General features: G+C 33.4%; 1 protein-coding gene across 1 annotated transcript; it reads right to left on the bottom strand.

Annotated features, from left to right (window-relative positions):
• Positions 1-1086: 1086 nt before the first annotated feature.
• LOC128557604 (uncharacterized) lies at positions 1087-2643 on the bottom strand. The gene has a single exon (XM_053545154.1). The coding sequence runs from the start codon at positions 2203-2205 to the stop codon at positions 1528-1530; it is 678 nt and encodes a 225-aa protein (XP_053401129.1). The 5' UTR covers positions 2206-2643; the 3' UTR covers positions 1087-1527.
• Between the last annotated feature and the right edge of the window lie 11634 nt (positions 2644-14277).

Raw genomic sequence — 14277 nt, 5'->3', positions numbered from 1 at the left:
CACGGCATGAAGGCCTTGAGCAATACTAATCATATCTAGTTTATAAAGTATTTATCTTTAAATATTTGTTTTAAAATATCGTTTCCTGTCGTCTCTTTGCCATTTTAACATATTTTCACGTTAGCAATTTTCTGTAGCATATACATCTATCACGGGAAAGCAACCACCACCGCCACCACAACAAAAACGAAACAAACTAAACAAAACCAGTATAACTTTTGAACAATATATCATATTCCTCTATACCAATTTGTTGTTATTGATGATAGACAATTGTGTAATATTACCAGGTATTAAGTCAATATCGTTATGTCATTAAGATCCCGGTCAGATGGTACACGTTTATTGGATCTTTTGTTGGATGGACTTTCATTCCGTTTTCTCCCAATTAATGTCATTCACGAAATGTGCTGTCAGAAATACGGAAATATCGGATACAGTTTTCTGTTGGTTTATACTAGTTAGAGGACAAAGATCAAATCGGAATACAGATATCTGGACTCACTTTCCTAGAACACAGTCTTTCCAAAACGACACCCTTCACTATTGTATACATGGATAGGGTAATTGCTTGATCTTTACACAACATACACTAAAGTAATACAATTAGTTAACATGGACAAATCAAAGCCTTGAAATGCCTGATGGTTGCAGGTTTTTGGTAGATTTATTTTCTGTTTAAATGTCTATGAATGTACATGAATGAGCAACAAATACAAATTTAATGTGCCTCATATCTAAGATGAACTCTGCCTGACCTAGCTTGTGATGTAACAATGGGCTGGAATACCTTATCATTAATAGATCTTATATAATCTAAATGGTCAGTGTGCGTGGATACAGGTTGAATAAGAACTGCTTGTTCATTGATAATTCATCCGCATTGTTCATGAATGGGACTATTTTTTGTAGCACATGAACATCCTTTGGATGTGATTCGGAATAAAATAATGATGATATGATTGTCAGAAATTCACTTTAAATTCGGTAGCGGGATAAACCCGCAACACAAAAATGGGCACTGTCATGTTACATGGGTATTTTAAACGCTTAATTTTGTAAAGAACATAAAAGAAGCATTCTCAATCACATGAAATCCTTTACTTTATTGAAAAATAAAACACACTATAAAATAAACAAAATTGTAACATTTTTTTAACATTATTGACTTTTTCATTAAGATGAAAGTAATGAAGAAGTGGCTTATCACATATTCAGGACTCGTGGCACCTTGGTTGTTCATATACTCAGTAACACAGATGTGTGTGCATTTTGATTGTAAAAACAACGGTACGAAGAATCTAAAAGTGGTTTTAACACTCACAGAAAACAATTCTACAACCTAACAAGACTAGTATATCGCGATTTGGAGAGCACATTATATACTAAGATCCACTGAAAACTTATTGTTGAAGAAAAATGCACAAAGTACCATCAACACCTCTTATTATATGAATGTATACATTTTATACATTCAGGACATCGCTCGGTAAATCGAAACTATTTTGTACGACGAAATAATTCGTTTCAAATTGTTTTAATATCGTCGTCGTCGAAATCGACTAGCCGAGATTTTGATGATACATAGCTATCGTCTAATGATTTAATAACGGGTAGAAGTTTTGGAGTCAGAGAATCCTGTGAAAGATGATGTGATTTGATTGGTATTACTCTCCTATACCGGTCACTCGGCCTGGGTCTCAAGTCCGGCATACTCATGCCTTTTTTCACCGAATGTAAGACATCCTGGTAAAACCGAGATTTCGTCGGCAGGTGATGTGTTAAAAATCTATTACAGAATGGTTTCTCATCTTTTTCAGATATCCCTTTCATATCCAAAGGTTCTGTTGTGAATACACAACCATGTTTTTGAGCACTTTTGACTTTCTTTTCTTTACGTAACTTTTTCACTTTAGTTTCTAAACGCGGTATATCCGCATAATTTGGCATTCGTCGGCCAATATTCCTTAAATCCATCCGCAGTTTGTTTCTCTCACGTGTATACCTTTGTTCTACAGCATTTCGGTATTTAGAAAGCACTTTTTCCTGAATTTTAAGTCTAAATGACAACTGCATATTTAGTACTTTTGTTTTTTCTATTGCATTCGCGTCCAGTTTATTGTAAATATCCGGAACACATGCGTTGTTTAGCGGCGGAGGAATTCGGTCAGACTTCCCTGGACTTATTTCTTCATCCACCGTCATTTTCAATAATGAATCTTCTGTTTACTAGGTGAAAAAATTCCGTAGAAACTCACATTATTTTGAGGAGCTTTCCATTTTGTCCATATATATTTTTATCGCATAATTTGCATGCTATTTCCAGATGTTTTTTTGCATTAGATTAAATTCCTGTGCGTGTATTATTTTTTCTTTTATTTGGTTGTATCATTGAATTTGATATCTGTCAGGTATTTAAATCGCTGTTAAATACACCTGTAGGAACTTCCTTTTATATTTTCATCTCATAAATTGCATGTTATTTCAATTTGTATTCCTTATTACTTCGTTTGTATGTTTTATATCAGAGGCATTTACAACGCTTTTAAATCGTTTTCAAGTATGTGTGCATTTAAGTATAATTTAACTTTCCGTTTTAATGCATGATTTTAAGTCTCAGTTTATGTTTGCTGTTTAAATGTGCCCTTTCTTCGCTGCTAACAAAACAACCTTTCAATTTCACTCGGATAGTTATACAATTGTAACGCCTTCAATCCATTAATTTACAAACGTGTTTTTTTTTATTATGACAATCAGCAATTTTAACCGCTTTTTGTTAAGATTGCCTCGAATACAGCCGTCTCTGTTTCAAGTTTCAACGTTTATGAAAGATTTAAGGCAAATAAGATAATGCAAACAGATACCCACCAGTACGTTCAAATGATTTGCATTTCTATGGTCAGATTTGACGTTTTAAAACCAATTGTTTAGATAAGTGTTTACTTTCTAAATAAACAGATCCGGTTGTAGTTTCATGACAAAATGAGTATTTTCAAATTTATTTACCAATCACTTAATAGAATCTAATATATCTAGCTTTTATTCTTGTTTGTAAATGCATGTTGTCTCTCAGTAGATAAACTGTCGAACCTTTCTCTATAAATTCAGATGATTCATCATCGAAACGTATATATCTATCCGAATAGAAGTTTGTCACATTTAACTTCTACCGTAATCCGACTTTAGTCCATCATAATAATAACATCAGTCTCGGTCAACGTGTTGCTTAGCTTGCACGTGAGAAAATCGCTATAAATAGGCGACTGAAAGTTGTTAGGTACAGAGTTTATCAATAACCATTATATGGGATCTCACCACACATATTCATAATAACATTAACAGGTTTCAAAGACTGACGTCAGAAGTCATTAATTATATCTTATACCTTTTCATACATGCGACGAGGCAAAAACCGCTGCTGTAAGCTTCGAATTGTGATACATGTCCGTGTACAAACACGACCAGTCCATACTTCTTTCAAACTGGCCAAAACGATATACAAGTCGGTACCATGAAACACTCGAACTATTATTTGGTTTACAAAGAAGATTGAAACCGATCTAGTAAATAATGGACGGATAAACTGATCTGGTATGATAGAAGAGAATAGAGATAGCATACTGGTAAATGATATACAGAGGTTGTAGAAACTGTGACTAGAAAAGACAGAAAACAGACACGTGTACAGAGGAGGAAGAACTCAGTCTAGTTAACGACAACCAGAGAATAATGAAACCAGTGTCGAATTAGATGATACGGTAAATTCCAGTTAAGTATATGAGACAATGTACAGAGACAAGACAAACCAGTCTGGTTTAATGATGTGTAGAGAAGGCAAATCAACCAGAACATACAGATTAAGTACATGATGTATACAATCTGACCACGGGCACCAGAACAGAAAGAAAATGCCTCTGTACATATTATACCTTATCCCTAGGTATTCTATAAGAACCATGGTCATGAAGGGGAAAATTTACTAACCCGTTTCAATCGCGCATTTCATACTTAAAACACGCAGTTCGGTAAATGTGTACTATGGATATCAAACATGTGGTGATTTATCTTCCATTGTGTCCCGGTCACATTTCTTCAATACTTCTTATCCTAGAAAAACAACGCGTAGTTTATAGTTATTTCAACGTTACACTAAAAACTTGCTTGACCTTCCCTTTTGAAGTTCCGTTCTAGATTACAAAACCATTCTGATTGACTGTTGTGAAAATGTTTGTCAATCGTCATTTTACTACACGTGTTCGCTAAAATGTGAAAATGCAGCATAAATGTGCAAAATGAATAAAATAAACAGATGCAGACCAATGTACGATTTCAAATTTAAGATCATATACAAGATGAATTTCATTCATCATTTCCAGTTTTAGTGTAAAATTGTATTTTTTTTTAATTCTGTTTTTGCTTGTTTACATTTCGCCAAACATGTGCACACTGCCCTGACCTCTAGACCGGATGTTCACAAGGAAAGGTCAATCAAGTTTTTTTCTGTAACGTTGACGAAAGCATAAAATATGTTGATAATCTCAGCAATATGGAATATTGAGACAAGGTGACTGGTGCACGATGGAAGATAAATTATCGCTTGTTCACCGAACTGCGCGTTTAAGTTGAGAAATTTACGATTGAAACGGGTTAGTATATTTTCCCGTTCATGATCATGGTTCTTATAGAATACCTAGGGGTAGGGTATAACATGTACAGAGGCATTTTCTTTCTGATCTGGTGCCAGTGAATCTGACTAAAGTACTTGATCTGCTAAGAGTTTCAGAACGTTTTAATATTTCGTCCCAATATGACAATTTGCTAAACTCGGTATTTAATGCCAATATAGATATACCAGCAATTATAGATACTGCATTCAAGATATTATTATATATTGTCACATTGACATTGAATACACTTGTTTTTGTGTCTTATCTGAGATAAACTTTTGTTATTTTAATGGATTATAATTGGAATATAATTCATATATATGAGTGGGAGTAAATCGTTTTAGTATAATTGCACAACGGTTACATTTTACACGTACAGTACAATCGCGATCCTACGAAAAGCCAAGGGACCGGCCGTTTTTTTTTTTCGTAATATCGCATTTTCGTTCGAGCGTAGCATAGGAATTTTCGCTATACAGCACGTCGTAACCCGTGATATTTAAACATGTTATACATGTATACCAATTTTATATGTACATCTGGGTTTACTACAAATCGTATTCGAATCTGAACTCAGATGGTATGTAGAATGTAGAACGGGTTCTTTTGTTCTTCACTTTTTATTCACTGTACAAAAAAACATATACAGGGTACATTGCCGCACGAGAGACCGCAATTGCATATTCAGATACCCTCAGCTACCCTTTACTGAATTGTTTGGTATAATAAAACGACAATATACAGACGATCAGGACTTAAATAGTGTTTTATTTTCTTTATGCAGTGATTGTTTGAGACGTATAGATATTGTAGCAAGTATGACTTGTATGCCATCCAATCGGATAGTTATAGGAGAAAAAAAACACTAACTAGTGTCATAGTGTACAGCGTTTGTGTTTCAAATTTAATTACTAAGTTTTCACACTTTAATCACTGTTTACGCCCAGCTAAACGATAGTGACACTTTCAGCTCTAAAGCATTTTCACGCCGTTATGGAAGGTGTGAAAACTTAGACGATCCATTCGTAAAATCGCAATTAAAGCAAGTTGAAAACAGGCTTTAAGGCATAACAATACATTCGTAGGAACGCATTTTTCGTAAAATTGCATTTTCGTAAAACCGCGACTTTGTTACATAGAAATAAGAAGGAAAGCAGCCGAGACCACAACACCTTTTCGTAGTATACCGGTATTTCGTTAAGTTGCGATTCGTAGCATCGCGAATGCACTGTACTTCAAACTCTGTGTTTAATAAGTTACTGTTTGCATATATGAACTTAAAATCATATAGACCTTATATCCTATTGTACCATAAATCTCATTTTCATACCGACTTTCCCGAACCCATGAGAGACTTGCGTTACAAATTGAAATATATGGTTTGCCTTGCTTTTTATAATTTCCAGGGAAGTTTCTATTCGATGTGTTGATGACGATATGTATGTTATAACAATTTCTAACGTGTACTTGAACTGTAAACATCAACTGAGTTTCCATGTACACCATTTTTTAAATGACAGATGCAATTACCTGATTATCCAACATGCGACATGATCTTCCTATGACTTTAGCAATGGATATGCATTACCCAAATATGTAATACAAGGACCGAGAATTTGCATTTTACCTGGTATCTTCACACTTCTACCATCTTCGTTTGGTTTGTTCAGTCAAGTGTGTCTGTTCAGTTCTATAGTATTCCTTCTTTTGAGCCTTAAAAATCTCGTTCTCTCAGTATAATTAAATGTTACTGTTACGGGTCAGATTAAAATACATCAAACACTTTGCAAACATAAAGTTCATTTTTCATGTTACTTTGTGTTCTTTTAGGAGGTATGCAAACAATTAAAAAGCACCTGATCCTTTCTTGATTATTTTCACATCTATATTCCTGTCATAATATAAAATTCAAATATGTTCAATTTGTATAACATTTTATTTATGCATCTTGTCTATCACTTAGGAAATAAATTCAAACACCTTTCTCTATGAATTCACTTGATTCATAATACTGTCTAAAATAGAATGTCCTCAAATTCTGCTCCTTCCTTAATCCGTCTCTTGTCCAGGATAGAAGCATCTGTCTTGATCAACAGGTTATTAAGTATGCACTTGGTGAAAATGTCTGTAGAGATGAAAAGTTCAGCGTACAGAATTTATCAATTACTCATGTGTTTAAGATGAGGTGTCATGATAATTGCATATTCATAATTTTCAACGGTTTCCTACACATATTTCTAAAGCCATCGATTACTTTGATACGATTTCATACAAGAGACGAAATAAAATTCAAAGCTTAAGCAAGAGTTTGTTCTTTGAAAATTGGACGTTAATTGTATCCTGTAACAACACGAACAGTTTCGGCGAAATCTTCAAATTTTTCACAATTCAATATCTGTTAAAACGCTACATTAAGTAAATTGAGGTCAAGACATTTGAAGTATTCTTCAATGTAGATTAATTGCTGAAGGCTGAAGATCTTGCCCAGGTTCATCTAATGAAACTATTCAAACTTTTCAAACTTTACATTGATACTAACTACAGACTATATTTCCTCCCCCCTTTTATTACAATATGGATGGTGCTAAGGATGAAGCCATTTACGTTCTAGTCAGTTTGGACAAAACTTAATTACAATTAAAATTAGAAAAAGCAGCCGCAATCATTATTTTGATTGCCTCAACGATTGAACTCTTCATTTCTGTCATGTTCTTATAATCAAAACAATTAAATAGGGAATGGCATCAACATATTTTTAGGTGTTAAAGTTTCAATCTTTTGAAACTATCGATTCTTATTATGTTTCAAAGATTAGTAGAAGGGCCAACTTCAATGTACAGATGTTATATTTTAAGAGCAGACAACCTAGAGACAACCTAGAGACAACCTAGAAAACCTAGAAAGTCCTGTGTAAGTCATACGGCAAAACGATTAAATGGCGACGGCTACTGTACTTCACAAGATCAGTATGGACATATTTGACCATATGATAGGAAGTAGTATTTTTGCACCAATGAGAAGCTTCACTAAAATCTACAGGACCCTTTCTATACGCGAAATTGTCATAAAAATATGATATTCTCATAGAATCTGATTATGAAAATTTGCGCCAGGTCTATTATTTTCAGTCAAGCAGAAAGTCAAGCTACCTCTAGGTTTGAATTACTTATGGGTCTACAGGTAGCAACAAATTAGTCAAAATTTGTTTCATTCTTTTTAATTTCATATTCATTGTATTTAAATTTACCTGAACTTAAATTACGTATAATTGCTATGAAATCAATGATTCGGATTAATGACTGACTGGTTTACAATAACACGTGTGCGAAATATGGCTTCGGAACGTTCATAATACAATCATTCTCTGTTATATTCATAGTAACATGCATTGAAATAGAACACTTTCTTTTGTTTGTTTTTGAATTGATTGATGAGCACAACGCGACGTTGCGATGTTTTCAAAGTAATAATGGTTTAATCATGAAAAATGTTTGAATATATTTCTTTAAATATACAAAACTTGATTTAAACACTATTTTATAATAATGCCGCAAGCCATTTCCCGAAATAAATTGCAAGAATGAACTTTAGATATTAGTCATTTCAAATACCCATTTCTATCATAAAGTGTTCTTTCACGTGCAAACTTTTTACATTTCTTTAAAAAGTACTATTTTAACATTACTTGTCATAAGATTCCAATAATCCGTTCCCACTTCTTAATTCAATAGGGAGAGTGCAGATCTACGGAACGTGATGAGTCTGATCCCAGGTGGGGCGATTTGATAAAAGTCCATTGTTCCTCCACCTCTTATTCGCGTGGAGAAGTTCGCAGTTACTTGCAGGTTAGTACTGGTATAGAATGCAAGAACACTAGCTTTGTTAACTGCCCGCCGTTACATAACTGAAATACTGTTGAAAAACGGTACTGAACCCAACACAGACAAATGCAAGAACCTGTTAGGGTCTTACACGTAGGGTTAAAAAGCAAACGATTAAGACTTACTCGTATTACGATGAACACGTCCTGGGTTATTACATTGGGCTGGGGCATGACCAACTTCATGTCAAAGAAAGTTACTTCAGAATTACATTGAGGCTTGTTTAATGATACCAGAATACCTATGAAAGTAGTGCAACATCCCCTTCTTTTATCAATTACCAGACCAGAAATATGTTACATTCTTGGTCTTATCTACGACGTGTAAAACTCTTTTGATAATGTAACTAGATCAAAACTAAGTAAGCTCAAAAACTGTCTGTAGTGTTTCCTGGTAGTACAATATTTCCCCCGGAACTTTATCAAACCTCTGACCGAAAACATGTAAGAAAATGAGCAATTAAAGTCAACATCTTATCGTTCTCTCGTTAACTATTACAGGTCTGATGTAAATACAAAAATACAATAGAAAATACATTTTAATGTTACACTCTGCTGTTACGTTTATACTTTTTTAAAAAGTTACAAAACATATGAAAAACAGTACATGGTGTTACGATAGACATAATCCTGTTAAATCTATTTACTTTGGTATCGAATAGATTTCTATAAACAATTAAATATTTACTTGAAACTTTTCAAAATTCAAGTCGTATACATAATTAAGACAATTCAACGATTGGCTAAGAGACAATGCAAACTTGATCTCAAATACCTTGACGTCTGTGTGCAGGCTTTGACTGGTATTCAGAATACTTTTATTTCAAGCCAGATGGTTATGTGAGTGCAATATATTTACATGGTAAAATGAACCAAGTAGAAAACCCATAATTAGAAGAACCGACCTGCCGGTAAAATATGGGCTTTTCTGCTAGGTACGAGTCCAAATATGTTTCCATATTTAAAAGAACACTATTTAATAATTTCTTTTTAACGATGGTGAAGATGCAGAAAGGACACTGGATAAAGAAATACACATTGAATAAATTATTTTATGGGAGTTTTCTCAGCCGACCCTGTAAAATCAAAATCAGCCAGAATACAGTATACAACATTTTACGCAATCAGATGTTTAAAGAGGGAACACACTCAAATTTATTCTGAAAGACATGAAAACGCCTCGTGTATACATCAAAGTAATTCTCTTCTGGAAGCTTTTTATTAAAAAAACAGACCATTTTGCATAAGCATTTTATTAAAACATAGGACACAAATACCATACAACATGTTTTACACTAATATTGGGTTTACAATTAATAGATTTTCCTGTGCTTTAATTCTCAGGCGTGAAAGCCTTCTGTTAGGAAATGCATTTCTTTCTGTTTATATTTCAAAACATTTCTGCCTAACTATTGTACCGATCTGTATATGCCGACATGAAGACGGATTAACTTTGCCTGGAAGTATTAGATTTGTAGATTAGATTTCTACAAATCGAAAATAATACAGAAATGGTTGGACCTATGCTCTCAATTCAAGTCACAAAATATTGAATGTACCGTTTAATATTTGGTACAATTCTTGTGTGGCGTAATCGTCTAAAGTGAAATAAAATGAGTGAATTCAGTAAGACAATGTTTACATTTAACCATTCAGAATAATTATTTTGGTATATACCTTGCAATGATTATATATCTCGTGAATATTTTTGTTTGGTGTAGATGGCTTTTAATGCTTTAAAGAGTTTTATTAAATCTGACATATTTCATTAAAACAGAACAAGTTATCTTTGACATCATCGTGACAGAAATCAAATGTTTTTTCTTATCAATGCCTGAAAGGTGTTTACACTACAAATTATATCTACTTGAAATCATATGAACATCCAAAAGTATTGAAATGGGCCGAATCCCGGTCTGTATTCACCTCTATTATCCGGTTGTCACTTTTGATCATTTCTTTTTTTTTCTTTTCTTAACTGATCCTTAAAGTCAATTATGCATCAAAATGAAATTATTTTAATAACTGCATGATATTTTGGTCCCAATACGCGTCATTATGACAAGAATTCACTATATAGCTGATTAAAAGGTGCATTCTTATGTTTATAACAGTAAAACCGATTGATCTAATAGATGTTTGGCAGAGTTGTTTGTAAACGCACAGAAAGTGAATAACATCAACTATTTTACATTTTCACTATGTTTTGTCAACTGTCTCGCTCGAGCATTACTGCTCCGTATTGCCAGTTACATATAATCTGCCACTAACACACAATATATTTTACCACTCATGCAAATGTTAATTGCTACCAAGTCGCAGGCCCGTAACAGAATACTGTAAGTTACCGCTCATTTTCCATCAGCACGCAATGCAATACCCAATATGTGAACACAGCAAACTGCCATTAGACACATTACTTCATAATTTCGTCTGCTACTGATGATTAATACATTGTCCGTCCAAGAACAACACGCTCAGCCGGCCGAGCCTATTTCAGTCACGAACAAGATCGTCAGTAAGAAGTATTGAAGAATACAGTCTGTGCTTGATTAAGAATAAAGATTACGACTCGGGCACACGGTGTAACAGTACCATCTTCTACTCAAGATAAATGCAAGCTCTAACACAGTGCGTCTGAAAACATAGCATGAAGGCCTTATGCAATACTATGCATATCTAATTTATAACGGAAATATTTGTTTCAAAATATAATTGCATGTCCCTTTGCCATTTTAATATATTTTCACGTTAGCAATTTTCTGTAGCACATACATCTATCACGGAAAAACAGCCTACATCACCACCACAACAACAACGAAACAAACTATACAAAAACATTATTACTTTCGAACAATATATCATATTCCTCTATACCAATTTGTTGTTATTCATGGAAGACTTAGACTTATATATTGACAATATATTACAGTCATTATTACAGAATGTCTTAAATATTTTATTAGTTAAATAAACTCATGTTATATATTTTTAAACAATTATCTAATATAACCAGGTAATAAGTGAATGTCGTTAAGTCATTAAGACCCCGGTCAAATGGTACACGTTTATTGGATCTTTTGTTGGATGGATATTCATTCCGTTTTCTTCCAATTAATGTCACTTACTAACTGCTCTGTAAGCAGTACGGAAATATCGGATTCAGCTTTCTGTTGATTTATGATAATTAGGGGACAAAGGTCAAATCGGAATACAAATAGTGTAACAAAGTCTATTGCAAAACGAAACCCTTCAGCAGTGTATGCCTTGATATGGTAATTACTTGATATGTACACAAAGATACATGAAGTAAGACAACTAGTAAACAAGGATAAATACAAACACATAAAAGAACTCGGCGTGGCACCGTCATGGTCGGTACATAAAAGAAGCATTTTCCATCATATGAAATCCTTTACTTTATCGAAAAATAATTACATACACTATCAAATAAACAAAAAGTATAACAATTTTTATACCATTGTTGACGTTTTCATTAAGATGAAAGTAATGAAGAAGTGGCTTATCACATACTCAGAACTTGTGGTACTTTGTTTATTCATATCATAATAAAAATGTGTGTGCATTTTGGTTTTAAAAACTACGGTACGAAAAATCTAAAAGTGTTACGTAATGAGTGGTATCAACATTAACAGAGAAACAATGCAATACTAGTAACCCAACCTCTTCTCTATGATTCGATAAAACTGGACTAGTACATCACGATTTAAAGAACACATTATATAATAAAAGCCACTGAAAACTTATTGATGAAAAAGAAATGCACAAACTACTGTCTTATTATATGAATGTATACATTTTATACATTTAGGACATCACTCGGTCAGTCCAAACTGCTTCCTCTAACATAGTTTTTACGGCGAAATAATTCGTTTTAAATTGTTTTAATATCGTCGTCGTCGAAATTGACTAGCTGAGATTTTGATGATACATAGCTATCGTCTAATGATTTAATAACAGGTAGAAGTTTTGGTGTCAGAGAGTCCTGTGATAGATGATGTGATTTGATTGGTACTACTCTCCTATACCGATCACTTGGCCTAGGCCTCAAGTCTGGCATACTCATGCCTTTTTTCACCGACTGTAAGACATCCTGGTAAAACCGAGATTTCGTCGGCAGGTGATGTGTTAAATATCTATCACAGAATGGTTTCTCATCTTTTTCAGAAATCCATTTCATATCCAAAGGTTCTGTCGTGAATACACAATCATGTTTTTGAGCATTTTTGGCTTTCTTTTCTTTACGTAACTTTTTCACTTTGGTTTCTAGATGCGGTATGTCCGCATAATTTGGCATCCGTCGGCCAATATTCCTTAAATCCATCCGCAGTTTGTTTCTTTCTCGAGTATACCTTTGTTCTGCAGCATTTCGGTATTTGGAAAGCACTTTTTCCTGAATTTTTAGTCTAAAGGACAATTGCATATTTAGTACTTTTGTTTTTTCTATTGCATTCGCGTCCAGTTTATTGTAAATATCCGGCACACATGCATTGTTTACCGGCGGAGGAATTCGGTCGGACATCCTTTGACTTATTCCTTCATCCACCGTCATTTTCAATAATGAGTCTTTCGTGTACTAGATAAATAATTCCATACAAACTCACATTTTCTCGAGGAGCTTCCCATTTTATCCATAGATATTTTCACTTCATGATTTACATGTTACTTCCAGATCTTTTATAAAGTTTATATTCCTTCGTGTTTTTTTCCTTAATTTGGTTGTATCATTCAAATTAACATTTCTCTGGTATTTAGAACGCTGTTAAACACATCTGTAGGAACTTCTTTTTCTATCCTTTTATATTTTCATCTCAAAAATTGCATGTTATTTTAATTTTTAATTCCTTTTTCCTTCGTTTGTATGTTTTATATTCGAGGCATTTACAACGCTTTTAAATCATTTTCAAGTATGTGTGCATTTAAATAATATTTAACTTTCCGTTTAATGCATGATTTTAAGTGAACACGCTAAACTCTCAGTTTATATTTGCTATTTAAATGCGCTCTTTCTTCGCTGCTAACAAAATCACTTTTATATTTACGTAGGTTTCAATTTCACTCGGATAGTTATACAACTGTAACGCCTTTAATCCTTTAATTTAAAAACGTGTTTTCTTTGTTATGACAGTCTGCAACTTTTCTACAGATTTTAACCGCTTTTTGTTTAGATTGTCTCGAATACAACCGTCTCTGTTTCAAGTTCCAGCGTTTATGAAAGAGTTAAAGCAACTAAGATAATGCTAACAGACACCCACCAGTACGTTCAAATAATTCGCATTTCTATGGTCAATTTTGTCGTATCATGACCAATTGTTTAAATAAGTGGGTTTACTTTCTAAATAAAGAAATCCAATCTCACATTTAATACGAAGCGTTTGCATTTAATTTTCCGCTTGTAAATGAATTCATTTATTTATCGGAATAAATAAATATACAGGACAGATTTTCATTGTAAAATGTAAGAAACCAATATAAGTGCAGAAAAGAACATTCGTTTCTAAAGACGAATGGTGATAGTTCTTAAACAAATATATTTTTGCACTCTTGTCATATGATCTAGACAATATTAGAGAAGTTTTAGTTCAAATCTAAAACATTGACTTTTATAACGTCAAAACTTCGGATTGCAGAACTGAAACCGCTTTTTTTTGTGTGTGTGAGAAGATAATGATTTAAAAGATTGAGAAAAATAAACCTTTCAAATTATTG

The sequence above is a fragment of the Mercenaria mercenaria genome, chromosome 1 (assembly GCF_021730395.1).
Source record: "Mercenaria mercenaria strain notata chromosome 1, MADL_Memer_1, whole genome shotgun sequence".
Lineage (NCBI taxonomy): Eukaryota > Metazoa > Mollusca > Bivalvia > Venerida > Veneridae > Mercenaria > Mercenaria mercenaria.
This window is presented reverse-complemented; position numbering and strand designations above follow the sequence as displayed.

Coding starts and splice junctions, on each gene's coding strand:
- LOC128557604 (XM_053545154.1), bottom strand. CDS start 2,205: ATGACGGTGGATGAAGAAATAAGTCCAGGGAAGTCTGACCGAATTCCT.